An 18,100-nucleotide genomic window follows, 5' to 3' on the forward strand; every position below is an offset into this window, starting at 1 on the left:
TTAGTATATACGGCGATAGGACAGAGAGTTTGAAAAATATGATATTTGTTGAAAAATACGCTGAAAAATAAGCTCAACTAGTTCGTTTTTCAAGCTAGTCGATGAGGTCGAAGTAGTTGTCGAAAAACTAATGATTTCGTCAAACTGCGGGCGGAAATTTATGCCTTTGACCTGTGGTAAAATAAAAATGAGTATATCCATAATTGCTAATGCTGCATTTAATGCTTTGCAATTCGGTTTTGAAATTATTTACTAATTATTAATTTCTTAGAAATAACAACATTGGACCAACAATTATATAGAGTTATATATAATTGTGCGTTCTTGTGTTTTATTCATAGAATTAGAAAATCTATTACGTGGAAGTCAAGCTATTTCGGAATAATTTTAATTAAAAGAATTATTTACTTTACATCAATATAAAGGTGAAAGGTCACCTTAATCTCAAAATATTGTACTGGCCACTTAATCTGTTCCAAAATTTGCTGTCAAAAACAAAATGTCACAATGACTTGAAATCACCTAACCTGGGTCAGTATTGATTTTATTTTATACGAGTATAACATGTAGTCATTCGTAACATATCCTATACATCCCCATAGTACCCTTGCTGAATAGTACTTTCTTAAACTTCAATAAAGATTAATAACCATACAACCGTGAAAGATATTATAAGATAAAATTAGAAAAATGTATTGGTGCACATTGTTTATCCAACATAAAAAATTAAAATTTAATTTGGCTTTCTCTAGTATAAATTTACACTCCAATTAAGCCCAAGAAGCAAGATAAAATAACATTTTAAAAATAGTAGACAAATGAATTCGTAGTCATTTTTAATTTGTTAAGAAACGGGATATTCCGTGAGCGAAACTTAACAATTCACTGTCAATATTTTTTATTTTAAGCGATTTCAAGTGTGCACAGGAATTGATTTTTACTAGTTTTTTTTATTAAAGTCTCAGGATTAGTGCTATTTACAATAAACTGTAGACTCAAAATAATAAGGCATTCTGACGCAACAAAAAAGTTTTTACCAACTTTCCATCTATTTGACTATCCTGTAGTAATCATTTTCTTTGTTCTTTTGTTTGTACAAAATTCTTTCTTGGTCGGATGCCCTACTACTGGTATTGGAAGGCTGGTGTGTCACGCGATGGTTCCCATTTAAAATATCAATGTGACGTTAGCTGGAAAAGAGAAGATGATTGAAAAAACGTTAATAAATGAAGAAATAAACTTTCCCCTGTATATCTATTTTTTTTTTAAAGTGATGGGTCGTTTTAAAGTTAAGTCACTATATATGCTTTCTTACCAGATAAGTATTTATTTAAATTGTGTTTGCTGCCGACTTAAGCCTGACTAATGGATTTTATAATTGCGTCATTGAAACTTTAAAGTGGAAATTAATGGGCTAAGACCGGCAAAGTCAGAACTAAAAGCGGCGTGTGATGTTTTACACATAGTTGCAATCCAGAAGTTCGAGTTTCGACAAAGAAACTTTTGTTATCATTTTCTCAAACTTGTTTCGTATGCAGTTAAAAACTTTATTTATGCAAATAAGCTGCACATTTTGATATAGTTATTTCTTTATTATTAAATAAAAGTGTGATATTACTTACATTTGTATCAAATACTCGTTTATATTTCATCTATAATAAATTACCAAGTTGAGAAATTACCCACCCAATATAGTTCATACTTTATCATCAGTGTGGACTTTTGAAAAAGTAGAGGTCCTGCTAAAATCGCTATCCAGCCTAAATGTTTAACCCAAACCATTACATGACCGAGGTGTGTTCGTTAGACGTTCGTCTTTTCGTGGTCCGCGACAATGTTGGTTTAAACGCACCTTTATTTGCGTAGTAAAGCACTTTGACTGCGTAATACCTTTGACAAATCACAGCCAATGGTAACGTCATAGATCAGGACCATAAAAGGCTTTGGTAAAATGGTTGCATCCTTTTTGGCTACAGTTGAGTATTGGAAATTCGATTTACAAGCGCTAATATTCGTCATATTCTGGATAGAGCTAATGATGTGTGATTTATGCCACATTATCGCTAATAGTGTCACAGATAGACTGTCCTGCAGCGATAGCAGTCTGTTTAGTTGCAACCTGTCTGACTGTTGTTCAGCTTTAGAGCCTTGGAATTTGCTTCAAAACCTGAGCGTGTACAGTTTTGGATCCATCCGAGTAGACGTTACTTATAACAGATAGGCTGTTGGTACGATCATCTTACGCTATCAACGATATCAGTCTATTATCTCATAGTTATTTTAATTATAGAGTGAAAGGGCATCATAGTAAAAAGTACTGTCTGACGTGGATCTGAATCTGACTGCTTGGTCTGATGATCCCCAGATAATGTCCTCGTAACTAAGTAACTAAGCTGTATGATAGCTGTATATATATACCAATCTTAGAACTTTTATGACGCCTTTTATGTGTTCAGAAATAGTATTTTATTGGTCAGCGCCAATTTTTTTTCGAGTGTTTCCCATAAGGCGTAGCTTATATAATGGGCCCATTCTTGGACCTCTTCTTGAAAAACTATATCGTTGATCACGTATCGTTTATATAGTTGTAACAACCCGTTTTTAAATATCATTAATTCGTGTAATTTGGCAAATCACTTTCCTAAAAATCTGTAATCAAACCACTAACTAAACTAAAGTTTTTGACTATAAGGAGCTCTTAGTTGGAAAGACCTATTTATATTCAGATTATAGAATTTTGTGACTCTCATTTTATGTTGCACAATTGCACTATTTTGGTGTTTCAGATAATTCACTAAGCTCGATAATTTACTAGAATGGTTGAGTATTGCTTATATGCGTCTGCACAATCTAAAGACTCAAATTCCAGCCAAAACTAAATCATTCTTAGGTTACGATGTAGTCAGTCAGTATTGCAGTTTTCAGTTCTATCCAAAACTGAGTTGAATTGAGTTCTATATCCTGAAATAATTTTTTCCATATAATTCAAGTTACTTTTTCGGGAATTCATTTTTTTTTATTTAAATTTAAATAAATATGATTGACGTGTAGACAAAAACCTGGAAGGGTTCTGGGCCAATAGTTGTTGGAGAAAAAGGGTTGGCCAGAGTATCTGCAGTCATCCAAGAAGAATATTTTTTTAAATCTGTTTTATAATATGAAGGTTAAATACGTAATAATACTGAAAGTCCTAGCTATACCATTGATATACTGCCAAAGTAAAATACTGTATAAAAGAAACTACTAGATAACTCTCCATGATTGCTACAGGCATGTTCGGCTAGTATCCTAATTCTTTTGCATTGGATAATGCTTAAACAATATAATATAAGGTACCTGCAGGTAATAAGGCCTGTCGGGTAATAAGGCCTATATTCAAAAAAACCGCTTTAAATTAATCGCAAATCGATTGCGTTGGGTCCGCGTCTCCTATTGGCCAATTTACAAACGGCATTCGAACGGACTACCCGCATTCCTCGCTTTCGGGCGTCAGTAAGTTCCAACAACTTGTGTCGACGGGTCGCCGCGTGTGATATTATAAGGATACAACGAACAAAAACGTAAGTATTTTTAGTATTTATAATTGTATTTTTAATTTAACTGCAGATATTTTGCTTAGACTTTATATTTTGTGATTTCAATAGTTTATTAGATTAAATTTAGCCGACATAATTTAAATAAATTTACATAATATTTCGTCATGGATGGGTAATAAGGCCTATAATAATTAGCTATAGGCCTTATTATCCTCATGACAAATTAATGTTTTTATTAACATATTATTAAACTTCTAAACTATTCTCGTTTTATTTTCAGTGATTTTTAACATCATGCCTCCTAAAAGGGCACCTTGGTGCGAGGAGGATTTAATATCAGCAGTTCGATCTGTTCAACGCGGTACTCTGAGTACATATGGGGCTGCGGCAAGGTTTAATATTCCCAGAAGAACCATTAGAAATGATGTTCAGAATGGAATCCTAATAAAAAGACTAGGTCGTAAATCTATTTTAAAGAATTCCTCAAGCACTTAGCCCGATACAAAAGTTCAGGAAGGTGCCTCTTAGTTTTTGATGGTGCAGCTTGTCATCTCGATTTGTCAATTGTTGATGTTGGAGACTCATTTGATATAGATCTCTACTGTTTGCCATCGAATACAACACATGAGCTTCAACCTCTCGACAAATCTGTATATCGTTCATTGGAGCATCATTGAGATAATGAGGTATTATTATTCTTGGATCAGAATCCTAACAAAAAGCTGACCAAATCACGTTTTAACATCATACTTTCAAATGTTTGGTCTAAATGCATGACACATAGTAACATTATAAACGGTTTTAAGGCTACTGGTCTGTTTCCATTAAATCCCGAGGCAATTTCAGAAACAGCATTTGCTCCTTCAATTCTCTCAGACGTACCGGCACCGGATGATATCAACAAAGAAAATAGGCGTCCACCTGAATCTCCTCAACCTGGTCCGTCTGGAATGGCATCCAACAAGTCTGGCAAATTTTCCTATTCCAATGTTTACTCTTCTGACTCGGATTCGACTAATGACCATATCCCTCTTGCTGAATTAAAGAGACGAACAACAAAAGTCAGTTCTTTTAATGAGCTTTTGCCCATACCAGTAAAAACTAATGAAAAATCGAAAAAAAGCTCTAAACTACAAAGGAACTCCAGTCACTAGAGTTCTTTTTACCGAGGAGAACAAAAGTCGTGCCAAATTGAATAAAGATATTGAAAGCTCCAGGCAAAAGTTAAGTACCGAATGGTATTGCCATGGATGTGAGGAAGACAGGCAGGCCGATATGAGGCAGTGCAGCGATTGTCTTAAATGGTACCATGAGGAATGTGTTGGCTTAACAGTCAATGACATGGATGATTTTGAGTGTCCCGATGGCTGCTAAACTTCGCCCAATTAACGAGTTGTGCCATTTTTATGTATAGGCTTTATTAAACCTCCATCGGATAATAAGGCCGATTTGCGTTATTTTTGTTAATATTTATTTTTTGTTTTCTAGTTTTTTTAGAGATTATTTTTTTAAGTTTGTAAAAATTAATATAACCTTATAAGCATTTTGGTGTATTAAACTAAATATTAACATTACAGTCTTTCACTTTATTCAATTTTTTTCTTAGCTAGGCCTTATTCCTTCAAGTACCTTAACTATATCTCTATGTAGGTAATCTTACGATATGGACAGTGAAAAACAAATCACAAAAAGCTATTTGTTCATATTTTTCATTTTCATGGTGACTTAGTTATTTAGATCAGCTTTCTTCTCCTAAATTTTTTCAACAAAAATTTGTGTTTCTGAACTGCGGCATCAGTGTTCTACTGTACACATAACGTAACGTTAGGCTCAACATTCAGAAAATATTTTAACATTAGATCTAATTTCAATATTATATCAAAAATAAGCAACATATTATATTCTATCTTTCTCAGAAGGTATTTAAAAGATTGTATGCGTATTTCCCCAATCTTATATATAAAAGTCCCTGGTATAAGATTATGTTTCTTATATGTGGTTGTGTCAGTATAATGTATTTTTGCCAAGAAATAACTATACAATATTTTAAAATTCAACTGAAAAGTAAAATATTTTTTCATCATAAGAAACTAAGCAAAATTTCTTATTTTCTGGAAAATATGAGGTGACAAAAATATCCATTTACCGCGGCACCCTTAAAATCCCCGCATTGCATCTTTAAAATAAAATTTGCATAATGCAACTAGAAGTACTCAAGATAAAAGATTCTTTTACATTCGCAATTTAGTTCATACGTTTAATATGAGTCATCGCTTTTAAAAACTAGCACGAAGGAGACAGTTAATATGAAGAGATAGTAAAGAGTATTTACGAGCCAGAAGAAAATTAAGGATATTAGGTTATGTTAGCTACATATGCTGTGCAACTGGAAATTTTTTGACTATTAAAATTTGTCATTGGAATCTTTCTGGGTTCCATAAATATTTACCTGATTAAACAAATATAAGATCCGATTGATTGGCTTATTCGCTACTTAAACTTAGGGTGGAATTTGGATTCATTTAAATGCCTGACCACTAACAGCCACCATAAACGTGAATGTTTGTAAAAATAATGGATCGATTATTGTTTGCATTTGAAGAAATAATAAAATTTCATACAATTTTTAATATTACTTCAAATATACATATTATGTGCAACCACGAACTTAATAAATAAGCCTGGACTACCAATTCAATGAAAAGAAAATTACCACTACTAGGTGGCCGCCATTTTGCGTGATTGTCTCCTTTCCATGTTGGTCACTCTGACAAATTTCAGTTGTGCCAATTTAGGGAAATAAAACAATTAAAGTTTTTGAGAGGTTGTGTTTACAAATACAAAATAAAAAGTTACATGTAGTTAAGAATTTAAGATAGTTGCGTTAGGTATGTAATTTTTCTTGTACTTCATGACTTTCGTTAAAATATATAAAAGAAAGTTGTTCTCACCTAAAATAAGATAAAGTTTCAATTAACTTGGGATAGATGCATGCACTTTAAAAATATTTATTTTTTTTATGATAATCTTGAATCTTATAAATCTAAATTTAAACTTAAATATTATAAATTCTAACACCATGAAAATGATGATATTCATAATTCGGTTTTGAGAAACAGTGAACCAAATACGTTTAAATAAGGATGGTGATACATTGTCCACGTATGAAATAAGGAGGAAGCTGTTGTATCGGCTGTTGCAGACGACATTGCGATTAGTAGAGTTTCCAAGAATTGGAAATCAGTAGGGTCAGTGGTAAAGATATTTTGTGTATTTGTGTAAATAAATATCATGATTATATAGTACAACTTGTACATGAATTATTAGAAGACGATTTTAACTGCCATATGCAGTTTAATGACTACTGACCAGGTTCTTAAGGCTAACAATGACAGGGAAATTTCATTCGAAGTATTATCTTTTCTGATGAGGCTTCCTTTAAGTTAAACGGACGCGTTAATAGGCGAAATTGCAGGTATTTGGCAACCGAAAATCCTTATTGAACCCAAAAATACCACACACAACGCCCTCAAAAATTAATGTGTAAGCAGGTATTGTAAAAAATCGAATCCTTGGACCCTTTTTTTCGAAGAAACATTAAACGGAGAGCGCTACTTGCATTTTCTACAGTTAGAAATTGTCTCTGCTTTGGCTGTTTTATTTCCTGATCCACAAGAGGCTGACATACGAGTAACCAAATATGGTTTCAACGAGATGGGACAATTTCTTGATGCAGCTGTTCATATCATATGGATAGGACAAAGAGGACCGATTCAGTAGCCACCAAGCTCACCGGATATAACCCCATTAATTTTTTTCTTATGAGGCAAGTTCAAAGTTTATGTGAATCGACCAAACAAGGTTGATGATCTAAAGTTAAAAATTCTACAAGAAATGAGACTAATCGATCTGCAAGTGATTAAAAATGTGCAATTGAAAGTTATTTACCGACTTCAAAATGCATTGAAGTAAATGGACAATAAATTGAACATCAGTTGCAATAAATATTTTATTAATTTTTTTTAATGTGGTATTTTTCATTAGTCTATTCTGTCAAATGTGACAAACCGCTCATTTTAGGCATGTGATATACTATATAAAAAGTATTCAGATTAAATCAAACAATTATAAAATGTCATGACATACAGGGTATTCCATTTTAAAAAAATAATGTTGACACCATTTTATTACAAAAAATGTGTAAGTGACAAGATGAAAAAAACACCTGAATTTCAAATGAATTCGCTCCTTTCATCGTGAATGCACTGTATGTATATGACACAAAATTATTAATTTTTTTAAATCAATTTATACTTAGTTATGGTATGACCTTTGTCTATAAGGTCTCTTTCGGGGAAGATCGAAGGTCGAAAAAGGTCAAGAAGAAACTATGTATTGCGGAGGTCGTACTACAATTTTATTAAGCTTGGATCGCCTTCCTCATTTATAGCAAGGAAATTTTACAAGAACAACGATAATGAACTCAGTTTAAAAAATATGTACGCGAATTTATTTATGTTCAATGACAATTAAAAAATTATAGTATTAATTGATTTTAGATGTAAGTCTTAAAAACGCCCAAACTGTAGATATTTATTATATAAAAACAAATACTAATTTTATTTTTAGAAGCCCATAGGGCTTTGGAGCTTCTAGAAGACTATCACTCGAAGTTGATCAGGCCGCAGGATCAAACTTTAAGGCAAGCAATAGAGCGAGTCATCAAGATCTTCAAGTCGCGCCTCTTCCAAGCATTATTAGGTAAGTTTGTGATATATTGTTAAATATTTATTAAAATTCAAGAGATTCCCCCAAATAACAGCTATGGGCACCAAGAACTATGGTTGTTCTGCTATATTTTATCACAATTTTCTTATTCGGTAATGTCCTTTTCAGAATATATGAACTTTAAATAAGAGGCAGTGTATATACTATTTGAATTTTAATAAATTATCATAAAATACCTCAGAAATCATCCTGTGTTATGTCGCTACTTGTAGTCGCAGTTGCTCATGTTCCTCCGATTAGCCAACTTCTGCGGAACATAATCCGTGAGCTCTGTCGAGGGCAGTGTGGCTATTCTTAAATGTGTTGCACTTCTTGAAGTTTTTCATCAAAATTTGATTCTGCTAACATAGTCTTATTAAAATTTGATACTTAACGTAGTAGACAAATGGCGTTATAAATGTTCATAAATATACAAATAATGTCATTACTTTTGTTCGCTAAGGAGTAATAAATAAATCGTGTATAAAACACTTATTAAGATTTTTTAAAATTATTGTGTATTTTTTATTTTACTTATTAATGATTTAATTTAATAACTAATTTGCAATATAAGCTTATATTCAATTTAAATCTATAGATACTTACCTACATAGCGACCGAACAACTCGTTAACAAATACTTGACTATTAATGACACCGGACTAGTTGATATGTCCAACCGTCAACTATCCAAAAGACTTCCAAATTCTTTCAGACCTTTAAATTTTTTTTATATTGTTCCTTCGTCAGACCGGAACTATACTAATTAATAGCCTGGACCTTCTGAACTAAGTAGAATGCTCTATTCACTTAAAACACACTTAATTTTAAAAGCTAGATATTTAATTAGTTGGTTTTCCTATATTCAATCTTTACTTAAATTGAATCAGACAGATTGGCGATGGAATTACAATGGGCTAAGCTGATGTAAATAATTGCTGATTAAATAATATTGAAGTAATTCATAAATGGATTTCAAAAATAATCTTCTATAGGAACAAAACTTATTCCAGTTTTCCGTTATACAAAGAATAAAATATTTTTACAATACAGCAACTTTTTTAAAATAATTATATTGGTTAAGAACAGAAAAATAATTCTATACATACCGAAACACGCAAAAAAAATACTAAAGTTAGAAATAACTGTATGGTCGTCCCAGCAAATAAGAAGGATATAGGGTATAAGTCAAGTAATTTTTTTATGTCGAAAGAGTTAAAAGGAATACTATTTCTGAAATCCTTTGGAAGTAAATTTCAAAATGGTTATTAGCTTAATAGACAGAGCTATTATCCATAGTTTGTATGCTGTGTATGCATAAAAATTAGTTTAGGCATATGACCAAAGAATAATACTTAAAATTAAGATTATAATTAATTATCCCAAGAATTCTCGAAATTATCCTTAAGGTCGTGGATCTCGATATTGGCAGAAGGTTCCCCTCTTGCAACAAGATACCACTTTTAGACATTACAAAGTGTCACAATTAGCATCATAACAGCATAAAAAAAATGTCTAGCAGTCTCTTTATCAGTTATCTTGAGTGCTTGCCTAACTTTAAAATTAGACTGAAGCAGCTCTTGAGTTTTCCGAATATTCTATACAAAACCTTGACTATTCTTCCAGGCATTAGCCACACAATGTGCCAGAGCAAACTCAGCTAGCCCAGTAAACCAGTCTTGTTGCACTTGACCGTTACACTACGGATTTTTTCGATCATTAGAAGGATGGGCTATGAATTTATCGAATGCCAAATCCGTCCTGGTTAGATTTGTTGTACCTCAGGATCATCGTGTTGTTCATTATAAGAAGCCAGTTAGTTAATTAAAGTAAGCTTCATCCCGCGGCGGCTTTTGTAGCCTGAGGACCTTGTGGATGACTTTCAGAACTTGTATGATTTATGAAGTGACCATTGTTGTATCTTGACTATTATTGTATTTTGAATGGAAATGCTTGTCAAAAGTTGATTGAAAAGCCAACTTCCTGTACCATTTACAAAAAATTCCTAAATTTACAATAAACATATAACAAACAATAACAATATGTACTTAGAGGAACAGAAAATATATAATAAAATAAAATTAACCTATGCACGCAAATTACAAGTCATTAAGGTTTTTCAACATAGGTACAGATAGGTCAAGAAATTCTGTGAAAGAATAATTAGCAGATCCCAATAAAACTTTTGTAATGACAATATCAAATTTTCGTCTATTCAAGTTGCGAATCCTTAAAGGCAATAAATTATCCATGAGCTTTCCATAGTGGAAGATAGTATTTCTACTTAAAGTGCTCTGAGACTGAGGTACCTAAAGGTTTTGTCTAGAACAAGGTAATTAGGTAGATTAGCCCTTTGTTGGAAGGTATTAGAATGACAGTCACGAGATGTTTCAAACAAAATAAGATCATATAGAGTTTGTATTTTGTAGTGTTAAAACAGAGGCTTACACTGGTCCCTATAGTCTGGACATGGTAAGACCCTAACAGCTTTCTTCTGTAGAAGAAACAGAGAATGTAACTTAGTAGCAGTACAGTAACCAAAGAACAGGATGCCATATATTATGTGAGATTCAAAAAGGGCATGGTATACTTCTTTTGAGATGCCTGGGTTATTAATTTCCATAGCTACTGTTCTTACTGCGTAAATAGCTGATGATAGACTTTTTAATAGCTTGTTAATGTGAACATCCCACTTTAAGTTTTGGTCCATCATTAGTTCCAGGAACTTATACTCACCCACTCTTTGAACCAAACTATTGTGAATTCGTAAGGATATTCTAGGAGAGAGTGTGTTTGGAAAATCCACGAATTTAGTTTTAGAAGTAATTAAAGCTAACCTGTTTTCGTCAAACCAGCTTTTTTTTTGTGCAAGTCCTCGTTAAAAACGCTCTACAGAAGAGAGTTATTAACGATGCCAAGAACAACATTGGGAACAACCAAGGGCAACATCCAGGTTCCTGACAGCAATTAACAGTTTTCTTTTTCTAGCTTAAGACTGCCTGGTTATCGGGATCTTCTTCTTCCTCTTTTATAACAGCCTCATTTTGCCGTGTATTGTCGAAAATGGTGGCTCTTAACAATTCCTCTGATAATGCTTAGAGTTCTCTGAATAGGGTCTTTTTGATAGGATATCTGCCTTTCCATGAATTCTTCTAAATTTCAGTGTCAAAGCCAAACTTCTATAGCCTCTCAACTATCTTGTCACTTAATTCTCTAGATTTTCAAACTAAAAGAGCCATTTTAGGTGCACGGTCAATTCGCAGCAGGAACTTCCTCGCATTGAGGTATTTTAAGAGGTGTGTCATTGCCTTGACACCAGCTAGCAATAGTTAAGCTAAGAACTTATGTAGTAAAAAGCTTCGTGACAGTCTAGGGACCATTGGAATTTTCGTTCTCCTTCTATCTGTCTGACCAGTGGTTTTGCCATGCAAAGTCTCTCTACATAGAATCGATAGTAAGTGCATAATTTCAAGAAGACGCGTAGCACATGCTTACCTCTGGCAATTGGCCAATCTTTGACAGTATGGAACTTTCTGTTCTCAACCGCAACTCTTTGTCTGGATACGAAGTGACTCAGTGCTTTGAAACAGATGATATTTTTTGAGCTCAACTTTAGTCCAGAACTTCGTAGGCTCAGCAAACCTAAGTTTTCATGTTTTCAACTCATCTTACCAGTATCTACTGTTCAGGTCTAGCGCAAAAACATCTCCATCCAACCAGGGTGTCCAAAATGTCATTAATACGAGGAAGAGGATCTGCTCTTTTTATAGTCACGTAATTAATTTTTCGGTAATCCACGCAGAATCTGTTCGAACCGTCTTTCTGCTAGATAATTGATCCTCCGTTTTTTTGCAGTATCAAAAACATCTCTTTACCTTTGAACCAAATGCTTCAGCTTCTTTCTGTGGACTAGCCTTAGACCGGTGCCGGACGACGATACCAGCTTTTCTAATTCTTCCGGAATGGTATCAGGCGAATTAAGAAATTAGGATTGGACACCTCCTGGCTTATTAAAAGATTTTAAATGAAATTTAAGGATCAAATATTACACATACAATTTTACTTACTCCATAAGGTGAATTTCTAATTTTATGATACGAATTTTAAAATCAAATACCTACATGAGTTATAAAACAAAAGAAATATTACCCGTCTCGCGGAAAATCATAGCATTATCCCTTTAAAATGTATAGCGCAGTATGCGATCACTCTACCGTATTCGAAAGGCCTCCGCGATGCAATGAATAGAAAGAGCATCGGGCGGAAAAAGCTGCCCCAAGTTCAAAAGAAAACTCCCAACTTCCCCAGGCGCCTTTTATCGGTGGAGCTTTCACAAACTAACTATGGACTATATAGGTATCAAAACTTTGCGGCCGATTGAAATTTAGTTTTTGAAACTTTAGAAGGTTAAACAATAACGTACCTATTTTTAAATAGCTTTTTAAAGTATAACACTAGTTTTAATTAACGATTTTTAATAACTAAAATTGATTTAATTGATTTTATACATACACGATATTTCTAACAGAAAACGCAACTTTTTTGTATTACTTTTCTTAATAATTTTTTTCAGAATCTCATAGCATATTCTTTTTAGAATATGCTATGATTGCGTTAAACGAATTTACCCGATAGTTTGATAAGTATACTTTTTAGTTACGTTTAAGTTTAACCGACCATAATTTAGTATACGCCATATTAAATTTTCCAAAAATACAAAACAAAGTAAAACATTTAAAATACCATTATTATAAAAACATTAGTTTTGAGGATATTCGCAGAGATGCTGAGCTTACAGATTGGAACGGAATTTATTTCACAAACAATATTGATACAAAATTAGATATTTTTAATAAAAATATATTAAATTTAATAAATAGACACACTCCACTTCAACAAAAATTAGTTAAAGAGAAAAATTGTATGCCTTGGATAACTGATAACATAAAACTTTTAATGCGTTTTAGGGAAAAGCCACACAACAAATATTTAAAAAACAAAACCTTGGGTAACTTAAGAAATTTTACAAAACATGCTATTTACACGGGAGAAAACTACTTATTTTAACCAGTTTTCTTCAAAAACAGGAAAAGATTTATGGGACAATGCTAAAAAATGAAATATATCATCCAATAAGACAGTTGAAATTCCCAATGAATTATGTGATCCAGAACAGATTTGCAACTTTTTTTCATCTACTATTTAAGCTCCTAACCTGCGTTAGATAACAAACTCTTTTTCTATCGTTTAAATGTCCATTCCAATGTTAATATCAAACTAAATTTTACGCTTATAGACGAGAATTCCCTGTTAAAGATTCTGTATAGTATATTCACTGGGGCAATTGGCGATGATGGTATATCAGTAAGGGATATTAAATGTTGATTGCCATACTGCATTACACCCTTATTGAATATAATAAATACCTGTATTTTAGAAAGTTTTTTTCCATTTTCATGCAAAAAAGCAATCGTGAAATCGCTAGCTAAAAATACGAATCCTAAAGAACTAAAGGATCTAAGACCGATCAGTATTCTTTCGGTAGTTTCGAAACTTCTTGAAAAACGACTTGAACGAGTTGAAAATTTACGACTTCCTAAACACGTCAAATTTTATCCCATCGTGTCAGTCAGGATTCCGATCTGGTTACAGCAGCTCTACTTGTTTAGTTAATCTTTTAAATGATGTTTGTCATAGTGAAGATAAGAAACTAATAACTTGCCTGGCATTTCTCGATTTCAGCAAAGCATTCGATACGATTTGCCATAACATGCTATTAGTCAAGCTTCATTACTATGGACTTTCTGATAATTCTGTAAAATTTTTCGAACAATATAGATAGATCCTTTTGTGTGGAAATTGTAAGAGATTTTCAAAGCGTTCGATCTGAATTTGTACCAATTGCCACAGGTGTGCCTCAAGGCTCAATTTTGGGCCTTCTGTTGTTTTCCATATATGTTGCAGATATGAGCAATTCTATTGAGAACTCGAAAATTCAACAATACGCTGATGATTCTCAAATATACACTTCATTTTCTTTAGATTATGTAAATGAAAATATTGAAAAATTTAACACGGACTTGAATAATTTGAAAAAATTCTCCGATAATCATAATTCAAAACTAAACTCCTCTAAATCCTGTACGCTATTTTTTAATGCTGAATATCAGATTGAAAGAATTAGGCAATTATTTGTTCCACAAATTGATAATATGCCTTTTGAAAAAACCTAATTATTTCAAAAAATGGCTACCATCCAAAATAAAGTATCAATTATGTGACAATTTAATATTATCGCTATTCGACTACGGTGATGTGGCTTATGGTTCATCTTTGACGATGCAATTAGCACACCAAATATAAAAATACAAAACAGCTGTATGCGTTTTTCTTACAATATTCCGTTTAGAGAACATATTACACCTCATTTAAATAATAAAAATATCCTTAATATGAGTTACCGTAAAAAACATTTTTATAATAAGTTAATTTTTATACTTTTTTACATTTATATACATTTTTGGTTATACAGGGGTACCGCGCACAAATGCACATGATTTGTGTATTTTGTGTTATCGGCCACTATGGTCTCGCTGTAGTCCTTTTTGTCCTCGGGTTATATAGTATATAGTTAAAAAATTGATTGTGTATAATTTGTGTATGTATACAGGGTGTTTCTTAACCTATACGCATAAACTTGGGAAATTATTGCTAATGATAAATAATGAAAAATAGTGAAAAAAAATTTAAGTAAAATATTTTTAGTTTCTGAGATAATTCTTTTTTTTTCACAAAAATGTAATAACTTTATCAGGTGGAATTTTGTTTTCAAATTAAGAAGTAAATAAGTCCGGATGATGTTTATTATGTTTAGTAGTACCTACTTTGCTATCAGTTGATACAGTTGTGGTCGTATTTCATTTTTTATTAAAATTATGCCGCATAATTTTTCAAATGAGGAACTAATGGACATGTTACTGGTATACGGGGAATCAAGACAAAACAGTGTGGCTGCAGCTAATCTTTATGCACAAAGGTTTCCTCATAGGTCGTCGCGTGAAGTTTTTTTGCGTGTGGTTCAGCGGGGTAGAGAAACTGGACATTTGCGGCCGAGACCAGGGCAACATGGTGGAGCCATTAGACCTAGGCGCATTTTAAATCTGGAGAATTTGATTTTAGATATCATCGAAGAGCATCCTGACATAAGCACTAGAACAATTGCAATGCAATTTGGATTATCACCAGTCACAGTTTGGCGAGTTTTAAGGCATGAATTACTGTATCCATTTCACGTCCAAAGGGTACAAGCTTTATTTCAAAGGGATCATGCGCCCCGAGTAAACTTTTGCGAGTGGTTGTTACATCAGCAGCAGTTAAACCCAAACTTTACCAGGAACATTTTAGCTACGGATGAAGCAATTTTCACACGCAATGGTATTCACAATTTTCGCAGTTGATAATTCGCATGCCATTCGGCGAACAAACTTTCAACAACGATTTTCAGTAAATGTGTGGGCTGGAATTGTAAACGGAATACTTATTGGCCCTTTCATTTTGGATAATCGTCTAACTGGTGCTCTTTATTTACAATTCTTGCGACAAAATTTGCCGGTACTCCTTGAAGAAGTCCCTCTTTACATTAGGTAGAATTTGTGATTTCTTCACGATGGTGCTCCAGCACATTTTGTGCGACCAGTGCGACGGCATTTGGATCGAATGTGTCCCGAACGATGGATAGGCCGAGGTGGTCCAATTGGATGGCCTCCTCGATCACCCGACCTTAATCCGCTTGACTTTTATTTTTGGAGCCACCTAAAATCTCTGGTGTATGTAACCGAAGTTGACAATGAACAAGAATTAAGAAATCGGATATTTGCTGCCGCCGAGGAAAATGGACTACAACCTGGATTAGCAGCTGTCTGCAACTCTTGGATTAGGCGTGCTCAATTATGTATTGAAAGTCATGGAAATAACTTTGAACAGTTACTATAATAGTTAAATAAACATTTATTTTGGAGAATTTACGTTTTTTTTAAATTTTAATTAATAAGTTGTTTATCTCCGTAAGTAAAACAATTTTACTAAATTTTTTTTTCACTATTAGTCATTATTTGCCGTCAGCAATAATTTCCCAAGTTTATGCGTATAGGTTAAGAAACACCCTGTATATTGGGCAAATAAAGAAATTTGATTTGAAATTTAATTTTAAAGTTAGGTACAAAATAGGTGAATTGAATTGAGTTGGTACAATTCACCACAGGTAAAGTTAATGTGGATCTCCAGCCACAAAATATCAGAAACCTAACTAGTCTGCAAATCAAACTCGAAGAATTATTAGATTCACCTTATGTATACAATTTAAATATATCGTACCAAAAAGCAAGAAAGACTATTGACAAAGATGGATAATCTACTTTCGGGAGTAAGAAAGGACTAATTGATACTCAAAATACTGCTTACGAAATTCTAATTCAAAAACACCAACCTAAACAGATTTAATATACAGGGTGTTCGAAAAATAGGCGGAGATATTTCAATGGGTGATTCCTTGTAAAAAAATATATTTTAGTTTTTGATATAGTTTTTGATTTGTTGTTTTCCCAAGGCACTTAATTTTTTTACCAAAAATTAATAAACCAATTTTGTCCAGTGGCATGCAATAAAACGGTATTTATTTTTTTTGGCGAAAAAGAAGTAAGATACAAAAAATACAAGAGGCAAAAAAGTTGTATTTTTAAATGCTTAATCAAACAACAAATATTAAAGTTGAAAAAAGGTAGTGGCGTAAATTTTTTTGCCAATAATATTTGCTAAGATGTCCCCCGGGACGCTACTGGACCTTATAATTTTAATCTAAATGCTGCCAAATTTCAAAAGAATCGAGTAAATTTTTTTTTCAATTAATAAAAAATTAATATTAAAAAAAAATTATCACCTATGCATTTCTGGACCCATGTTTATAAAAACTTTATCTTAAATTTTTTTACAAGGAATCACCCATTGAAATATCTTCATCTATTTTTCGAACACCCTGTATATACCGGATAACCCTTGCATATGCAGATCAGAGAGGACTCTTTAATACATATGTTTCAAATGTCAATATTCCGACATATAAACAACTAACCATATAGGCGTAGTTTTAATATTCAAGAACTTAAATTAAATTTTCATATTATATGATGTAAGGTTAACACTTAGTATCCTCCACCTATTAGCTGTAGCAAAATAAATCATTTTACTTTTCTGTTGCAAATCTATAAATAAAACTTACAAGTTTTCTCATGAAAGTTATTATTCTCTCAATGTACATTTACAGAAGTCAAGAAAATCGGAAACAGGATAAAACTGTCGTAATTGAAAGAAGTATAACGTCGAAAGAGGGTTTTGATCGTCCTAGTGCTGATGACTAGATAAATGAAAGCAACTGCCTCAATCTTAGTACGTTCATAAAAATTGACTACAAGAATAGCTTAAAAGGTCAGACCAAACCAGTTTATCAGTTACCAGGTGAACAGCGAAAGAAAAGATGTAAGTTTGAAGACTTGTATAGAATTTGATTATATCATGCAAAAAAACCAAAGAAAATCAATCAATGAAATCGATACGTCTAGGAGCAACAGATACTCAAAACCCAATAGATTTAGCCAAACTTAAATTTGAAAAATGTGACTCCGTGCGGAGCAACTTTAACACATCTATTTTCAATATTTAAGAATTTCCCTGATTAACAAACACCCAGTATCAATGATCTGTTAGCCTGTAAAAAAATATTATTAGTTCTGCAAGCTTGTGTAA

The 18,100-nt window shown here is 32.7% G+C and overlaps 1 protein-coding gene across 7 annotated transcripts in view; it reads left to right on the plus strand.

The window, feature by feature from the left end:
* Nucleotides 1–18,100, plus strand: part of LOC126733620 (disks large 1 tumor suppressor protein) — an 825,690-nt gene that overhangs the window by 21,094 nt on the left and 786,496 nt on the right. For all 7 annotated transcript variants that reach the window (XM_050437042.1, XM_050437028.1, XM_050437022.1 and 4 more), the window contains exon 2: nucleotides 8,166–8,297. In XM_050437042.1, the coding sequence (XP_050292999.1) occupies nucleotides 8,166–8,297 (132 nt within the window). The remainder of the gene's footprint in view (nucleotides 1–8,165; nucleotides 8,298–18,100) is intronic.

This window comes from Anthonomus grandis, chromosome 1 (genome assembly GCF_022605725.1).
Source record: "Anthonomus grandis grandis chromosome 1, icAntGran1.3, whole genome shotgun sequence".
Taxonomy (NCBI): Eukaryota; Metazoa; Arthropoda; class Insecta; order Coleoptera; family Curculionidae; genus Anthonomus; species Anthonomus grandis.